Genomic DNA, 16,997 nt, shown 5'->3' with positions numbered 1-16,997 from the left:
CTTTAGTTAGCCAGAAACCAGTGCTACAGACCTTGTTTACAGGCTGCCGGGCCACGGATGCTCTCCTTTGCTTTCAGGAGTGTGACCTGGTACACACCGTGAGATCACAAGGTACAGCGAGTCACCTAAAGCTGTCATGTTCAGAAGGTGGCTAGTGAAATGTGACGAGGTTGAATAGGACTGTGACACCCTGCTCTGAGACCTTTCACATTCTTCCAAATTCGGGAAATAATGTTTAGACCTTAGACCAGTGGTGACAAACCTATGGCACCTGTGCCACAGAGAGCTGTTTGTACCGTTGAAAGCTCTAAAACGTTTACCACCACAGCCTTAGCCTGTGCTTAAACACCATTCCCTGGTTTTGGCTTAAACGAAGCTCAACATGCCCCTTCCTGCAACCTCAAAAGTATAGGATGGCTTCCACTAGTTTAATCCCAGAGTTCACGCTACCATCTGTCACCCCTGAAGTTTCTTAGTGCCTTTCACCAGCGCACAGCCTCTGTGGGGCGAACCTGCACCTGGCCAGACCCACCTGTGCAGGAAGTGCAGCTTGTGCATGGCGGCCAGCCCTGCAGCGATCTCACATGCCATCCTCTGCAGCAGCATGGTCTGCGAGTCACCCCGCACATGCTCTTGCTCGTTGTGCAGGTAAGCCTTCAGGTCGCCCTGCAAGAAATAGCACATGTGAGAAGCAAAGTGGATCACCCGAACAAACTGACTGTAGACACATGCCTTACCTGACATTCACTATCCCGTCCACTTAGGAGATGCTAAGGTGTGCACTTGATGAAAGATCTCACACTGAACAAGCTTCAAATTACAAAGGGTAATTCTGAACCAGATTTTAGAAGCACAGATTATCGTTATACTTTGAGGGTTATTTTAACTAGTTTATGTTTGTTATATAAATCTTCAGGTAACTCAGAGGGAATGCAGCGAGGGGAAGAAACAGTGTCCTTTGCACTGCCTAACATAAGGCATAGGATCCACTTCATCAATGAGTGCTTCAGGCCTAAGGCTCCGAACAATGGAGATGGAAAGGAGGAGAGAAAGATGGGTGCAACCCAGGCTGCCCAGGGACCACACAGGAGAGTATTCCAACCATCCTCAAACACCACGCTAACACGCCTCTTCAGAGGGGCGTGGCCTGGGCAGAAATTAGCCAACCCCAGTCAGAGGTCCCGCACAAAGTCATTAAACACCTAGTTCCCTGGCTACTACTGTGCGGCCACACAAGGTTCCCCAGCTTCACTTCATGACCCTATGTGTGTGAGTATCTGATGTTTCTGTTTAGGGGAGTATAATTTCCTTTTTATTTTGAGACAGAGTCTAGCTAAGTCACTAAGTTGCCCAGGTGGGACTCAAACCTGTGGTCCTCCTGTCTCAGCCTCTCTGAGTGCCAGGGTTACAAACATGCCACCACAACATCTGGCTAGGAGTATACTTTTGAGGAGATATCTTTGATATTCTCCTTGTAACATGATTAAATATTGGGGCCGGGGATGTAGCTCAGTGGTTTGGCCGCCTGCTGTGCAAGCGCAGGGACCCGAGTTCAATCCCTGGTACCAAAAAAAAACAAAACCTCTCAAATATATATGAAAGCTTTTATGATCAGCTAACAAAATTTAGAAAGCAAGCCAAGGGCCTTCGATTTTCTTTAAATTGGAGTCAAAAAAAGACTCCAAGAGGTTGGGTGTCCTCCTTGACTAAAGCACAAATTTCTTATAATGTAATGAAGAGAGCCAATTTGTCAAACTGTCCCAAACTGACCTTAAATCACAGTATTTCTTTACAAACACCTGTCCACGTTTAATCTTTTTTTTTGAAGTTTTATGGTCAGTTTATTAAGTTCAATGGTGAAAGTTATCAGAAGAATATTCTCCTGAGAGTTATTTTTTCTTAGAAAAAAAAGAAAGGAAAATTAAAAGCCTCTCAGCACAGCCACAGATGCTGTGGCTGTGGACCTCTCTGGAGATGGTGCCTCGGTCCTCTGAGCCACTCCCTGGGCCAGCAGGGTTGTGGTCTGGGTCGTCCTCAACATCCTCCAGTTCCAAGTCATCCAGTTTCTGGAACAAAGACTCATCTACTTCCACATTATTTCCAGCATCCTCCAAGAACTGGATATCAGATGTGTCAAGATTATGATCGGTTTCAAACAGCTGTTTGCCACTTAATTTATTTTTTCCTGCTTGCTCTTCTTCTTTTATCCGTTTCTTTTTAATTTCCAAGAGTTCTGCATCAAACTTGGCTTTCCAACATAAGAAATTCTCGATTGTAACAGGGGTGCCAAGGAATAATTGCTTCTCTGCTTCTTCTGCTTCTTTTTCTTTTAGTTTCTTTTCTTCCTCTCTTCTCGTTTTTATCTGCTCTACTATTTCATTTAATTTTTCTGGCACTGCTGTCACTAGAGCAAAGATCATGAGTCACCACACCAAGATTTTCCTCAGCCTGTAATGCTAATAATTTTAAAATGTCTATGACATCATTATCTTCTAGGTTTTCCTGGGGAAATATTTCATAAAGAGGAGCTTCATCTGGGTGTTTTTCACTGTATGTAAACTGGAGGGTAGCCGGACAGTTTCATCATTTTCTGCAGCCTCAGACGTCACAGTGACGGTGACGCTGGGTGGATTTTCTGATAACAGTTTCTGTGAAGCAGTCGGGGTAGATGGACTCCAGAGCCTCCCGCTGGTTTCGCTGCTCCTCGCTGTGCTCCGTCATCACGGCCCTGGCTGCTGCCCATGGAGCGCGCCCACGCTCAGGCAGCGCCACAGCCGAGTCCCGAGGCCTCCGGCCAGGCCCGGCCTGCTGAGCCACAGCCCCGCGCCGCTCTTGGCCGATCGCTAGTTCTGTCCACGTTTAATATTAAGAACACTCTAAGGGCCGGGGATTTAGCTCAGTGGCACCAGGCCTGCCTCACAAGCATAAGGTCCTGAGTTCGATAGCCAGTACCAAAAAAACAAAGAACACTGTAATGCAGTGGTGAGGTCCCTGCAGAGAATCTGCATTTGTTTCCATTCCTACTCTCATGTGACCTCTGCATGAATGACAGTGTTGATATCACTACAACCTGGACCATATTCCTCGCACAGAGATGGGGTTTCACGGTTGATACCCATGGCACAGACTTCACACAACTTTAGATGCTTTGCAGATAAGGAACTGAGGCTAAGGGAGGTCAAGGACTCTGTTCAAGGCCACAGCTGACAAACGGCCTGGCTGTGCTTCACTTTATCAACTACTCAAGAAGACTCTACTTAAGCAAGCAAACTAAGTCAATCTGCAGATTAAATCAATTTCTTTTACAAGAATGAACTGAAATAACTTAAGATCCAACACACTGACCTGTGGAATTCTCTCCGGGGTGTTGTAACTGCTCTAGAGGGAAGCAGCATCTGCCCGAACCACCATGTCCACCCAGACACCCAGCCAGCAACACAATCCCCCTCCCTCACTGCTTCCCCTTCCTTCTTGGAGGTACTGGGGACTGAACCTAGGGCCTTCACACAGCTACATCCCTAGTTAGTCCTTTTTTCTCGCTAACATGCTAGATTGCCCAGGCTGGGCTTGAACTTGCAGTCCTCCTGTCTCAGCCTCCCAGGGTGCCGGGATTACAGATGTACACCACTATGGCCAGCTCCCTTCATCTTTCTTTCCAAACACAATGCATTCTCCTTTTGCTCCCACTGGAATTACATTAACCAATCAGGACAAAAAGGCACAACTCCACACCCCATTAAAAAATAAATACCCCTTCATCCAGGTTGGGCTCTATCCAGGGGTACGAGTTGTAGAGACGATGAAAGATTCAGGTGATAATTAAGTTGACTCAGAAAAATTCCAGCAAAGTATTCCAGAACTACAGGCTAATGGGACTTCCCTAAGGTAGCCATATAGAAACTAAGCATGAACACAGTGTAAGTCTACTGACATCACCAATGAGATGGCCATTTCAATTCTTTGACCCAAATCTTTTCTGCTGCGTGCCCATTTATGGAAAAAGTTACTCTCACACGGAAGTGTGAGTATGCTGTGCTGTATCTGGTTGATTCTCAAGACAGACAATAGCTGTTGGCAAACACTGAGCAATTCACAAGTGACTATGGCCTTGAAGGAAGGGTAAGCGGGGGCCACTTTTTCAGGTTATGCTGCTCACTGTCCTTAAAATGTCTTCTCTCTGAGAAATCTCCATCACTGCTCCTCATGGGTGAGACTTGAGGCACGTACGTGTGCGGGATCCAGGGTTAGTTCTATGTTCTAGAAAGGTCCTCAGAGCCCTCCTGGTCCCACCACTCAAAAAGAAAAAAAAAATCAGAAAATCTTTTAATTATAGTAAGACTTTTACATTGTAAGTGAGTACTAAAACTGATTGATTCTAGCAAAACCAGACACATCTATGTTTAGGTATCTAGCCTGTTTTATTTGTTTTAATGGTGCTTAGTGAGTATGGATTATTACTTTGGTCAATTGTTTAAAAAATAAAAAAACAAACAAGAACAGCAATGTATTCTGAATTAAAATAAAGTTTCTTTTAGCCAGATTTTGAATGTCTCAACTCCTTCTTCACCACCCTGACAAAAACACTTCAAGGGAAAAATCTGTGACGCTAGATGGCAGCAAAAGGCTACATACATTAATTAGCTCAAGACAGAACAAGCAGCAGCAGTGACTTCCTGGATTGAGCAAATGGGTTCCTCACCCCTGCATCCTGAATCCAACACAAAAGGCTGGCAGGGCTTTAGCAAGAACTTTTCTGCAGGACAGTGAGAGCGATGAATAAAGTTTAACATAATGTAAAAACTCAACAAGTTTTATCTCTATAATTTAAAAATTAGTCATTTTTATATTTAGTAAGGTTGATTTAGGGGACATTCGTAATTTTTCAATATTTATTTATTTGGGTGGGTGCTACTAAGGATCGAACCCAGGATCTCTGCACTGAGCTACATCTCCAACTCTTTTTACATTTTTATTTCGAGACAAGATCTTGCTAAGTTGCCCAGGCTGGGCTTGACCTCGAATCCTCCTGCCTCAGCCTCACAGGCCGGTGGGATCAAAGGTGTGTGTCATCAGGCCTGGAAGATCTTTCAACAGAAATTTTAATGAAAGATTAACACAGCCAAGAGTCATACCCAATATCCCGCTAATGGAGTTAAATACACTTTTTCTAGCTGAAGTTCAGTCGCGCCTCCATCTGGAAGTTTTAATTGTTTTCTCCCACGTCAGTTACCCTAACACGTCATCTTCTCCTTTGTTATCAGTGATTATTCACACTTCACTTTAGGCCTTTCTAAGCTTAGCTCTGCCCAGCACAGTAGTGTACATCTGTAATCCCAGCTACTTACGAGACTGAGTCAGGAGGACTGCAAAGTGTGAGGCCGGCATGGGCAACTTTATCCTGACTCTGAAACATTTAGAAAGAGCCAGGGGATGTAGCTCAGTGGCAGAGCTCTTACCTCGAATGCTCAAGGCACTAGATTCAATCCCCAGGACAGACAGGTTGGTAGACGGATGGATGGATGGATGAAAGCAAATACAATCTCAAGGGTCCATCTCTTCTATCAGATCTAATGCTGAATGCTTTAGGCAAATCCAACATAACCCGAATGTTCTTCTGGCTACCCTTCCCTTCTCAGATGGACTTCTCACACGCCCAGTCTGTTCTAGGGGCTCCCTCCAAGAGCCTCCCCCGCCCCCTTTCAGCTGCAGCTGCTCCCCCAGGGCTCTGCCAAATGCCAGGGAAACACAGCCAGGGGCCCACTCCTTCCTTCTTCACAGTTGGGCTTCTCTGCTCCTGCAACCTGCCCCACCCTGAGGGGCTCTCCCTCCTCTTGCTGTGCTCCAAGGGTCTGGACACTCCCTGCACAGGTGGGATCAGTGACTGTATCCATCCAGTGGCTCTGTGAGCCAGGCCTCCCTCTGGCCTGGCCCCCTGGTTTGCTAACTGATCTCCTTCCCTCAAGCCTAACACATCCAGCCCTAAAATACCGACCTGCTCCATGGCAGTAAATGACATCACCGTTTTCCAGCAGATCAGACCAAGGATGAACGCGTCACTTGTGAGTTCTCTCCGTCTCTAGATGTCACCTCCAACCCACCACCAGGTTCTGACCTAATTTTCAAAGTAAATTTGGAGCCAGACTCTCTTCAGGAAGGCCACTGCTGTGTGAGGTCTACGACACACCCACCTTGAGGTGCTCTGGCCACAGCCTAAGAGGTCTTCCTGATACCACCTAACAGCCAGGGTCCGCTGTTTTATTCAAATCAAGCCATGAGGCTCCCAGACTTCTCCCTAACCCTGTCTGTCCCTCCCAAGAGAAGATGGAGGTCCTAGGCTCTGGACAGCTCCCTGCCTAGTGTGTCTTTAAGCCCCAGGCACACAGCATGTTCAACAATCATCTGTTCCCAGAGTAGGAGTTAGAAGGAAAGCCTTACAGGAAAGTTTCAAAGGATGTCCCCCCAAATTAAAGCTGGGACAACCATTTTCCCAAAGTGGTGCCAGCTCAGAGCACAGCACTACAGACCACAGGACCCCCGCGGCAGCAGCCTGCAGCACACGAGCACCAGGCAGAGCACATGTGGAGACCAGTGCTCCCTCAGCACCTCGGCCTGTGTGTCAGTGCCAGGCTGTCAGCAGTGAGGAGCAGGGTGGCCACAGAAGCAGTGGGACAGTGCTACGGAGCTGGTGCTGGGGTGGCATGAGGAGAGCAGCAAGGTGGGCAGGAAAAGTCTGGTCAAAAGTGATCAGGGCTGAGCCAGGTGCAGAAGGCAAAGGCTCTGGATGAGCACCAGCCCGGAGTGCGGCCCGGGACTGGGAAGATCCCCTCCCCACCCAATTGCCCCACACCCCACTCCCAAGCCTCACAGTCCAGCCATCCTCATTCAGCACAAGCGTCTCTTCTGCCTGCTCCGAGACAAGGACACCAGGCACCTGCTCTTCTGGTCTCCTTGCGTCTGTTCCACTGCGACTCCATGTCCCTGGCTTCTACATAAGCTCCGTAGGGGCAGGGACATGTCATTCTCCACTGACTGCCCAGATCCAGAAGAGTCCCTGGTACACGGGGCTTACACAGCGGCTATAGTTATCAACAAGAGATGTCCACTAATCAGGCACTTTCTGTATCAAGGTAATTCTACACGGAGGCTCCCTGCTGGGGGAGCCTTAACTACTCCCCCTTAAGTTCAGGGAGGAGGATACTGCCACGCGTCACAATCTCCACCTTGGTGCCCCTGATTGTGTGCCCTCAGGCAAATGAAGGAGCAAAAGCATTAAGGACAATTAGAAAGCAAGGTTCTCTGAGGACGCACGGTCAGTTCCGAGGACACACAGACCGGGGCTGGATTCTTCATCAAGTCCCCCCACCGTCCTCAGCCTCTGACTGCACTGGGCTGTCGAGAAGATGCTTCTGGAAGTAACAAACCTCCAATGCCCAGCACAAGGCTGGCACAGAGAGATGAGATCTTCCATCCCTGTGCCCAGTGGGGTCAGCCACCAAGGGTCCCTTGAAGTCTAAAAGCCCTGAGCCTAAGAGCCCCCGGACTTTGCCCAGCCAGGTTATCTATTCCTCATGAGAAATGGAAATGAACAGATCCTGCAGAGGAATGTGCTGCATGTCCAATACCAAGCAGACTTTTCTTCCATTCTCATTTGGCCACTGCTAACTGCATTTAGAAATTCACTGGCTGTTTTAGTAGCCGAACACCGTAAAGGAGTAAACTGTACCCAAGAACACACCCCAAAGACAAACATCCCCCTGCTTTGACATCCAGTGATAGAGGTGAAGGAACTGCTGACCAGTAAAAAAGTTCAATCTCTGCTCTTTATCACCTGGGCCCGCACCATGGTCACTTCCCTGTCTTACACTCTGTCACTTGGTGGTGCCCAGCAGGTCCTGGCTGCCTCTCCCCCCATGGCAACAGGCCCTGAGCTGTCTCCCCACTCCTGGGTCAGTCACCTGCTTCCGGGGCTGGATCCTGCTTTCCTGCCACCCTCTCCTGCCTAACGTCCACCCACTCACTCTCCAACACTCAGGCAACTGACATTTCCTGTGCAAAGCCTCCCAAAAGATCCTAGTTAGCATTGCTGCAGCTCTGTACGCACGAGTCCAATCTTCCTGGTAAGGGCCGAGGGTGCAGCTTGGTGGTAGAGCACTTGATTAGCAGATTAGCCAAGGCCATGAGTTCCATCCCCAGCACAGCAAAAACAAAAGCAAAACTTCATCTTAGTTTATTTTTCTCTCGCAGTGCACCGGTGTGTTTACTCTGAGCCTGATCGGCTCTCAGTGGCAGTGTCATTAGCTGCTCAGACCCCTATTTAGGGAGTGATTATCCCCCATTAAGCCAGTAAAAATGACCACTGTTTACGAAGCACCTTCGGTCTCCCCGAGCATCTCACTCGCCTCATCTCACACTTCACAGGTGTCTCACCCTGGCTCCGCAGGTGGAAGACAGGGGCCCAGCGCAGCCCCTCTACTCTCTCAGGCCCAGCACAGCTCTCTGCACGTCCCAGGCGCCGAGACACTGCTGTTGGAGGAGTGGCCCTCAACCAGGGGCCAACTTCATCGCCTTGATACTCCCGTGAGGGCGCCGTGTACCTGCTACAGCAACACGTTACACAAAACTCTGCAGTCACCCTCAGCTCCTTGCACACACACTGCCACTCCTGCAAACCAGCTGGTTGCTGCACACTAGCTACCAAACTCGACAGAGTTTTCGTTAGATTCCAGGCTTTCTAAAATCAAGCTGGGGGTTCCATTTCACTACACACTAGATCTTAGCCAAAAGGCCAAGAAGCAATGATAGCTCCATTTTATATGGAATTACTTAAGTGCAAAAGTACTTTCTCCTTTCTACTTGGAAGACGTTATCATTGGGAATGACTGCTGTGTGGTAAGGGCTGAAAAGGTCAATGTTCAGTATCTCATCTCGTAACCTGAGAACATGTGGAGATGGGTGGTCCTTTCATTGTGGCCACAGCAGCTTATGATGAGGGCAGGGACAGTGGCCAGAGGGCACTTCCTGCCCTGGATTTCCCTCCTCTGCTCGGGCTGGTCTGGTGGGCAGTCCTGGACATGCAGGCCGGGGCAGGGCTGAGTGTCCAGGCAGGGCCTGGTGTGTCCCAAGGACATCCCCGAAATCTGTGAGGCTGTGCCCTCTTTGGCTCACTGGGCTGACCCCACCTGACTGCTCTGCCAAATTTTCTCCACACAAACTGCGCCCAGGGTAGCCAGACTTCAGGGCCAGTGACCCGATCAACACCCAGTCCGTGGTGCTACAGAACCTGTCCCTTTGAGGCTTCCTAGGGCCCAGAGTTGTGAGCATGAAGCCAGGCCACAGAGACAATTGTGACTTCTCACTGCCAGACAAGGTGGAGGGACCCCAGGGTCAAAAGCTTTACTTTGGTCTGAGATTGGCCATGCCAAGCAGTGCCCAGAGACTTCCAAAGGCAGTAGCCGCCTCATCCTAGTATGGGTTAACACCAGACAGCATCTTAACTAGTAGAAATCACCCATGCACTTTTTGTGGCAAAAATACTTATAAAATTTACCATGTTAACCACTTAAAACTGTACAGCTCCGTAATGTACATTCACACTGTTATACAGCCATCACCACCATCCCTTTCCAGTATTTTTTAATTTTATAGTACTGAAACTGCATCTATTTAATAATTTTCTTCCCTTACCCCAGTCCCGGAAAACCATCCTTCTGCTTTCTCTGAATGTGACAGCTCTAGGTCCTGCCGACAAGAGGAGTCATACAGTGTCTTTTGAGATTGGCTTATTTCACTTAGCATAATGTACTCAAGGTTCACCCATGTTGTCACATGCATCACAATTTCTTCCCTTATAAAGGTTAAATAATATCCCATTGTGTGTATGACTCTGTTTTGTTTATCCTCTAACTCATGGATGGCCACCTGGGTGGCTTCCGTCCTTTGGCCTTGGTGAATGATGCTGCTGTGAACTTGGGCAGGAGCATCTGTTCCAGATCCTGCCTTCACTTCTTTTGGGAATATCCCTAAAAGCAGACTTGCTAGATCATAGAGTAATTCTACTTTTAGCTCAGTTTAGGGTTTTTTTGAGACAATGGTTGCTTTTAAAGTTGTATTGTCAGTCAATGTCCCACTGGGTGCACACTTAAATCAGACATAGGCATGACCTCCACATTGCCAAGAGAAGTTCTTGGTGGGGACAAGAGCTGAGCTCAAGTTAAGTCTTCAGGAGTGAAAAGTCCCCTGAGAAACTTAATGTGTCACAGAGGTTTCAAGGAGTCACACTTGTTAATTTTGGAGAGCTATATGTATAATCTTCAACTGAAAAGTATGAGAATCAACGGAATTTAATACAAAGTCTATACAGTGACAAAGATACAAAGAGCATCATAGTCTCGTCGAACTGGGTCATGTGTGCTAACAGTAAATGAGTTAAGTACTTGGTTGTGTTTTAAGTGTTTCTTTATAAAAACAGATTAAATTACTATTCCCTCAAAGAACCAGCAGCTTCAGTAAAAAGTAAATTAAAATAGCACTAAAATAAAACCCACCTCCTGAACCCAGTCAGGAGAAAACATTAAGGTGACCAACCAGAGTCTTTTTACCATTCCAGGAAAAAGATCCAACAATACTGTATTTATTTCAGGAACAGATGTGTAACACTGAAGAGTAAGAATATGCCAAAATATCTGAGATGGTTTTAGGAAAACCTCAGCCTGGAAACAGGTGGCATTCCAAGTACACCTGACTTCCTGCTGTATTTCTGTTTATGTTCACTCAGCAAGCCTGTGTTTAATTGTCATGTATACTCCACATCAGGAGCTTGGGAATCAAAGACAACACATCTGGTATCTGAGAGACGAGGGCTGCTGGCTAACAGACCTGCCCTCTCACATGCAGGCATGTCCCTGGTATTACACCTTTTTCTCTCAGTGCTCTGCCAGCACTGAAATCATCTAGTATGTTGGTTACACAGAGCTAGATGAAAAAGCTATTTCCATGCTGTCATAATCTAGGACCACAAATATTACACCTCTCATCACGGTGAGGTAAGCAAGGCAGAATATAATATTCAATAAAACTGTCAGAACCACTATCAAGAACTCCTGCCTCTTAGTCTGCATGCCCTAGTAAATAGCTTACCACATCTGTCCCTCCACCTAGGATACCTAGAGGACAAAACTACATTATACCTGTGGGTCTCAGGGCTGCCGCACATTGCCCTATGATGGTAAGTGTTCGGTAACAAAGCACCCTCCAACACAGAAGGGACCATGGGAACAGCTAAGAGAATAAATTTAATTCCTAGTTTCCTCACACACAGTGAAGCCTCTAAGAGATCCCAGCTTCTTTGCAGCCAGGTTAAAAAACTAAATTCAATATGCACGTTGTAATTTCCAGGGTAGCTGCACACAAAATCAAGAAATAGTATCTAAAAATCAAATTAGTAGATGTGGAAAACTGAAGGAAAATCAAGAATCTAAAAGAAAGCATACACACACACACAAAAACAAAACTGGTAGAGGGAAGAGAACTAATAGAAATTAGGTAGAGAAAGTTCCAAACACCTCACTCACTAACTACAATAAATGTAAATGTTCTATTTTAAGTGACCGGGACTACCAGATTAATACAAATTTTAACAATAAGCTATTTACAAGAGATGTAAACTATAGAATAAAATGATTGATAGAGACTTAAAGACAGCCCTTTCATATGCTAAAAGGCTCAAATTATAGGAAGTCATACCAATGCTAAATTTGATTTTCTTTTAATGATTCTGAGTACAGAACCCAGAACCTCGCACACAAGAGTACTAGGCAAGTGCTCTGTCGCCAAGCTACATCACCAGTGCCCAAATCTAAATCTGTATTCCATACACAACAAAGTATCAAAAGGTGTAAAGTAAACAACCAGAATTATAAGTAAGGAAAATCCATCATCAGAATAGAGATTTTAATATGCTTCTTTCAATAACTGACAGAAAACTGACTGAAATCCTCACAACCCTCTCCTCCTCACGCCAAAATGCAGAAGGGTATAGGAGATTTGAGCAACCTCATAAACTTGACCCAAAAGCCCCATAAAGAACACTGTATGAAAAAACACCAGAATATATATTTGTGTGAGTGTGTGCACGTGCCAGCATTCACAGAGACAAAGAACACTGATACTAGAATGTTAGCTGGACAGAGTAGCAGCTGACCCCAAATCAACAGGTAAGAGGAGTGAGAATCACTGTGTTGGTATCAGTCAAGCCACAGGGGTTTAGGGGCTCACTGTGACATAACAGAATGAAAGCTGATACATCATTTACTAATTAATTTTCATTTGCAATGAACCACTTCTGTCAATGACAGAAATGTTCAAATCATATTTAGGAATTAAAGAAAAAAACATTCACAATATTTACAGGGCTCTTTCTATTTTAACAGAAGGAAATGTTACTGAATTAACTGGGTATTTATCCTGGGGTACTCCTAATTTTCTGTGCATAGACAAGAAAGTTTTAATGTTCTGAAAACTAAGATGATGCAAAGAAATCAATAAATGCAATGAACTATTTTTGGGAAAAAATAATTATGTGTTAAAAATAGGCTTAAGATGAAATATTCTGCATGGGGTTTAAAAACATATTTAAAAGGGCCAGGGATTTAGCTTAGTGGTTCTGTTGCCTGCCTCACAAGCACAAGGTCCCAAGTTTGATCCCTGGTACCAAAAAACAAACAAACAAACAAACCCTGCAGTGTTTCCTACAATTTTGGGCCAGGGATTTAGCTCAGCAGTTCCACCACCTGCCTCCCAAGCACAAGGACCCAAGTTCAATCCCCGGCACCAAAAAAAGAAAAGAAAAACATGTTTACAGGAAATTATCATACCAAACTTTTTATTAAAATTATTCACCAAATTCACAAAGCACAATCTTTCCAACTGTAAGTCTTTATGAGTAATATGTAGTATTATGCTCAGAATAGTCCAGAAAATAAATCAAGTAATTCTTTAAAAATACCAATGTCATATATACTCATTATTTTAAAACTGGCCGATCATGGGTATGCTATTGGTAAGGAGTATTCTTGGGCTTGCCCAATGGGGAAAATCATAATTCCAAAATGCCAGGCCCAAGTGAAGCCCTCAAGCTCTTAGGAAGAACATATATACTTAACACATTTTCATGACCCCTCTGCCCCAGCTTTACTTTAATTATATGTGAAGTATGGACAAATACTAGTACCTAACTCAGGAGTTTTCTTTTTTTTTTTTTGGTACCGAGGACTGAACTCGGGACCTTGGGTTTTCAAGGCAGGCGCCAGAACCACTGAGCTAAATCCCTGGCCCAGGATTTTTTCTTGATTCAATGTGGCAATGAGAGTAAAGAACCTAGCTCTGGGCTTGGAGTATAATGAAACACTGTACAGGTGCTGCTTAATACAATGATCAGAGGGAGTGAGCTACTACTATATCACAAAGATTTTCAGATGGGGGACAGAAATGAAAGTATTTCTAAGCCCACCATTTCTAGCCATAAAAATAGCTGCACAGTTGGGCATGGTGGCTCATGCCTGTAGTCCCAGCTATTCTTCAGGAGGGTGAGGCAGGAGACTACAAGTCTGAGGCCTATCTGGGCAAATTAGTGAGAACCTTTCTCAAAATAAAAGTTAAAAAGGGCTGGGGATATAATTAGGTGGGTTCAATCTGTAGCAGTGATGAAAATGGGCTTGGGATGTCGCTTAGTGCAAAAGGTCTGGGTTCAATTCCCAGCACCACCAAAAACAAAAACAAAAAACACCCTGGGTATAACCCTTGCAACCTTTCAATTTGAATCTCTACTAAAAACTTACCAAGTCGCAGAATTCAAACACCAGAAGATAGGGAATTGCTTCTACACACTGTCCAACACACTGGAGAATATTTGGATGCTGAAGAATACTGGTCAAAATAAAAACCACAGTATTACATTCACAGGAAGCATGCTAGAAAAACTGTCCAAACAGCAATTCAAGTTTTAACATTCAAATCATTTAAATATGTATGACAAACCGAAGATCATGTTAAGAGCATACGTAACAGGGCCAGGGATTTAGCTCAGTGGTGCCGCCACCTGCCTCTCGAAGCTCAAAGTCCCAAGTTTGATCCCCGGTACCAAAAAAAAAAAAAAAGAGTATATGTAACATAGACTAAGTTACCTAGTGACTAAATTTTTCAAAGCCCATCAAGTGGAGTCTTTTCACACATTAAAAAAGAACTCCTAGCGAGGTACCTGTAATTCCAGCTACTCAGAAGGCTGAGACAGGAGGATCATGCTGGAGGTGAGCTTGGGTAACTTAGCTAACTCACTTCATAATTTTAAAAAGTGGTTGGAGATGTAGCTCAGTAGCATGTGCAAGGTGCTGGGTTTCACCCCCAATACAGCAAAAAAGGGGCAATCTCTCCCAAAAAAACTCCTCTCCTATAAGAATTTTTCCTCTTAGCAATTTAAGTTTAGAGATAATATTTTGAGGTGGCATTTAAAATAAGCAGACAAATATACAATTTTTTTTTTTCCCAGTACTGGGGATTGAACTCAGGAGCTTGCGCTTGCGAGGCAGGTGCAGTGCCACTGAGTTAAATCCTTGGCCCAACAAATATAATAAGCATTTCAATCCAGATATTAAATAACTCAAGTTTCTCCTTTAGGCTACCTAGTATTTCCATAAATTTTCACAGTATGTGCAAAGTTTTTGGAAAATTTCTTTTTCCAAAAGAAAAATAAAGGTGAATAAAAGATAGGCCAAAATATTTTTTTTTTAAAAAAGTTACTTTGAAACAACCAAGGAAGTTGCAAAGTAATACAGTGCACTCTGGTACTCTCCAGCAGTGTCCCTTGGTGGTTACTCATGAGGCGACTGACTACTGCCCAAGACCGAAACCAGGGAATGGCCCGTGGGAGGAAGTGCCCTAAGCTGTGTCACCAACGGAGGGACAGAACTGGTCCATCAAGCACAAAGATCTGCTCCAAGCTACCCATTTTTGCTCCTTAAACCACTAAACTGTTTCCCATTTCTATAATGTTCTCATTTTAAGAATACATGTTCAGTATTCCTTATCCAGAATACCCGGGACCAGATGTGTTTCACATTTCTTCAGATTTTGGAATATCTGTGTATAAATAATGAGCTATCTTGAAACCTAAGGCCCAGAAGAATTAAACTATGGTTCATACACATGTCCTGAAGGTAACTTCACACAACATTTTTAGGGCAACTGAGTTTTGACTGTGACAAGTCACTCACTCAGATGTGCAAATTTCCACTTGTGGTATCATGCTGACGTTCAGAGTTTCAGATCTTGGAGTATTTTTGATTTCTCATCATACCGGGTGTGGCTTTGGGGATTTTTTTTTTCACTTAACACAGTCCCCTTGAGATCATTCCAGCTGTTACACCTACCAGTACTTCACTCCTTTCTATTGTGCACCAGGATTCCATAACATGGATGTACCAGTTTGTTTACCCATTTATGTACTGAAGGACATTATAATTTTGTTTTGCTTTTGTTTTTTTGCTATTATAAATAAAGCACTACAAACACTCATAGAAGGGTTTGGGGGCAAATGTAAAAGCTTTCATTTCTCTGAAATAAATGACCAAGGGTGTAATTGTTAGGTTGCATGAAGTGATGGTTAACTTGATGTGTCAGTTTGGCAGAGCCACGGTGCACAGACATTGGGCAAACATCATTTTGGACGTTTTTGTGAGGGTTTGGGGGCATGATTATCATTTACACTGGTGGACTTAAGGTAAAAGAGATCCCTCCATAATGAGGATGGGCCTCATTTATCAGCTGAAGACTTTACTAGAAAAAAAAGATTAACTTCCCCCAGGTGAGAAGGAATTCTGTCAGCAGACAACCTTCAGACCTGAACCATTAGCAGTGGCTCTTCCTTGGGTTGCCCAGATTTTGGACTTGCCAACACACACAATTGCATAAACCAATTCCTTGAAATAAACCTCTCTTGATATATCTATATTGGCCCTCCAGATCCACAGGCTCAACATTCATATATTCAATCCACTGAATACTGAAAATATTTGGAAAAGAAATATTGCACTTGTACTAAACATGTACATTTGTTCTTGTCCTTATTCCCCTAAGAATTTAAATAGTCACACAGCATTTACATCATATTGGATGTTATAAATAACCTACAGAGATGACTAAAAACTTACAGGAGGATGTGCTTGGGTTACATGCAAATCTCTGCCATCTTATGTAAGGGACCTGAGCATCCTTGGACTCTGGTATCTACAGGGGGTCCTGGACCCAATGTCCTTGGGTGCTAAGGGACATGAGTACACACACATCCACTATCAATGGAAATAAGACCTGGTTTCTCCTCATCCTCACTGGCATTTGGTTATTGTCACTACCTTTTCATTTTAGCTTTTCTAACAAGTATGCAGTGGTATCTCATTGTGATCTCAATTACCTCAGAAGCTATGATGCTGAACATCTTTTCATGTGGTTACTTACTATCCACGCATGCATACTCTTCTGTAAGACGTCTCTTAATGCCTTCTGACATTTTCCTAATTGGACTCTTGCTTTAATTTTCATTGTTGTTGTTTCCTGCTGACTTACGAGAGTTCTTTCTAAATACTAGATATGAATCCTACATCGGTGTAGTATTTCATCCCAGTCGAAGCTGGTCTTTTCATTCTCTTACGAGGGTCTTTCACTGAGCAAATGGTTATAATTTTGATGGATCAAATTTGTCTTTTTTTTCTTTTAAGGATCTTGTTTTCAGTGTCATGTCTAAAACCCTTCATCAAGCTCTAGGTCTCGCACTTTATGATATATTCTTAAAATCTTTTATTTTATTTTTTATATTTTAAACTATGGTCCATATTGAATTAAACTATGCAAAAGATGTGAGGTTTCCAAGAATCTTTCTTAAATATCCAAGTGCTCTAGCACTGCTTATTGCAAGGGCCATCTTTCAGCTATTCAGCTGCTTCTGTACT

General features: G+C 44.3%; 1 protein-coding gene across 3 annotated transcripts in view; it reads right to left on the bottom strand.

Annotated features, from left to right (window-relative positions):
• The window catches only part of Lmtk2 (lemur tail kinase 2), an 89,849-nt gene that overhangs the window by 32,950 nt on the left and 39,902 nt on the right, over window positions 1–16,997 (bottom strand). For all 3 annotated transcript variants that reach the window (XM_004840467.3, XM_087195876.1, XM_004840468.3), the window contains 2 exons: window positions 13,836–13,923; window positions 533–666 (listed from right to left, as the gene is read on the bottom strand). In XM_004840467.3, the coding sequence (XP_004840524.2) occupies window positions 533–666; window positions 13,836–13,923 (222 nt within the window). The remainder of the gene's footprint in view (window positions 1–532; window positions 667–13,835; window positions 13,924–16,997) is intronic.

This window comes from Heterocephalus glaber, unplaced genomic scaffold, assembly GCF_053883595.1.
Source record: "Heterocephalus glaber isolate CG9 unplaced genomic scaffold, H.glaber_assembly_v1.0 deba00001610, whole genome shotgun sequence".
NCBI lineage: Eukaryota > Metazoa > Chordata > Mammalia > Rodentia > Bathyergidae > Heterocephalus > Heterocephalus glaber.
The sequence above is the reverse complement of the archived record's forward strand: the minus strand, read 5'-3'. Positions and strand labels throughout refer to the sequence as shown.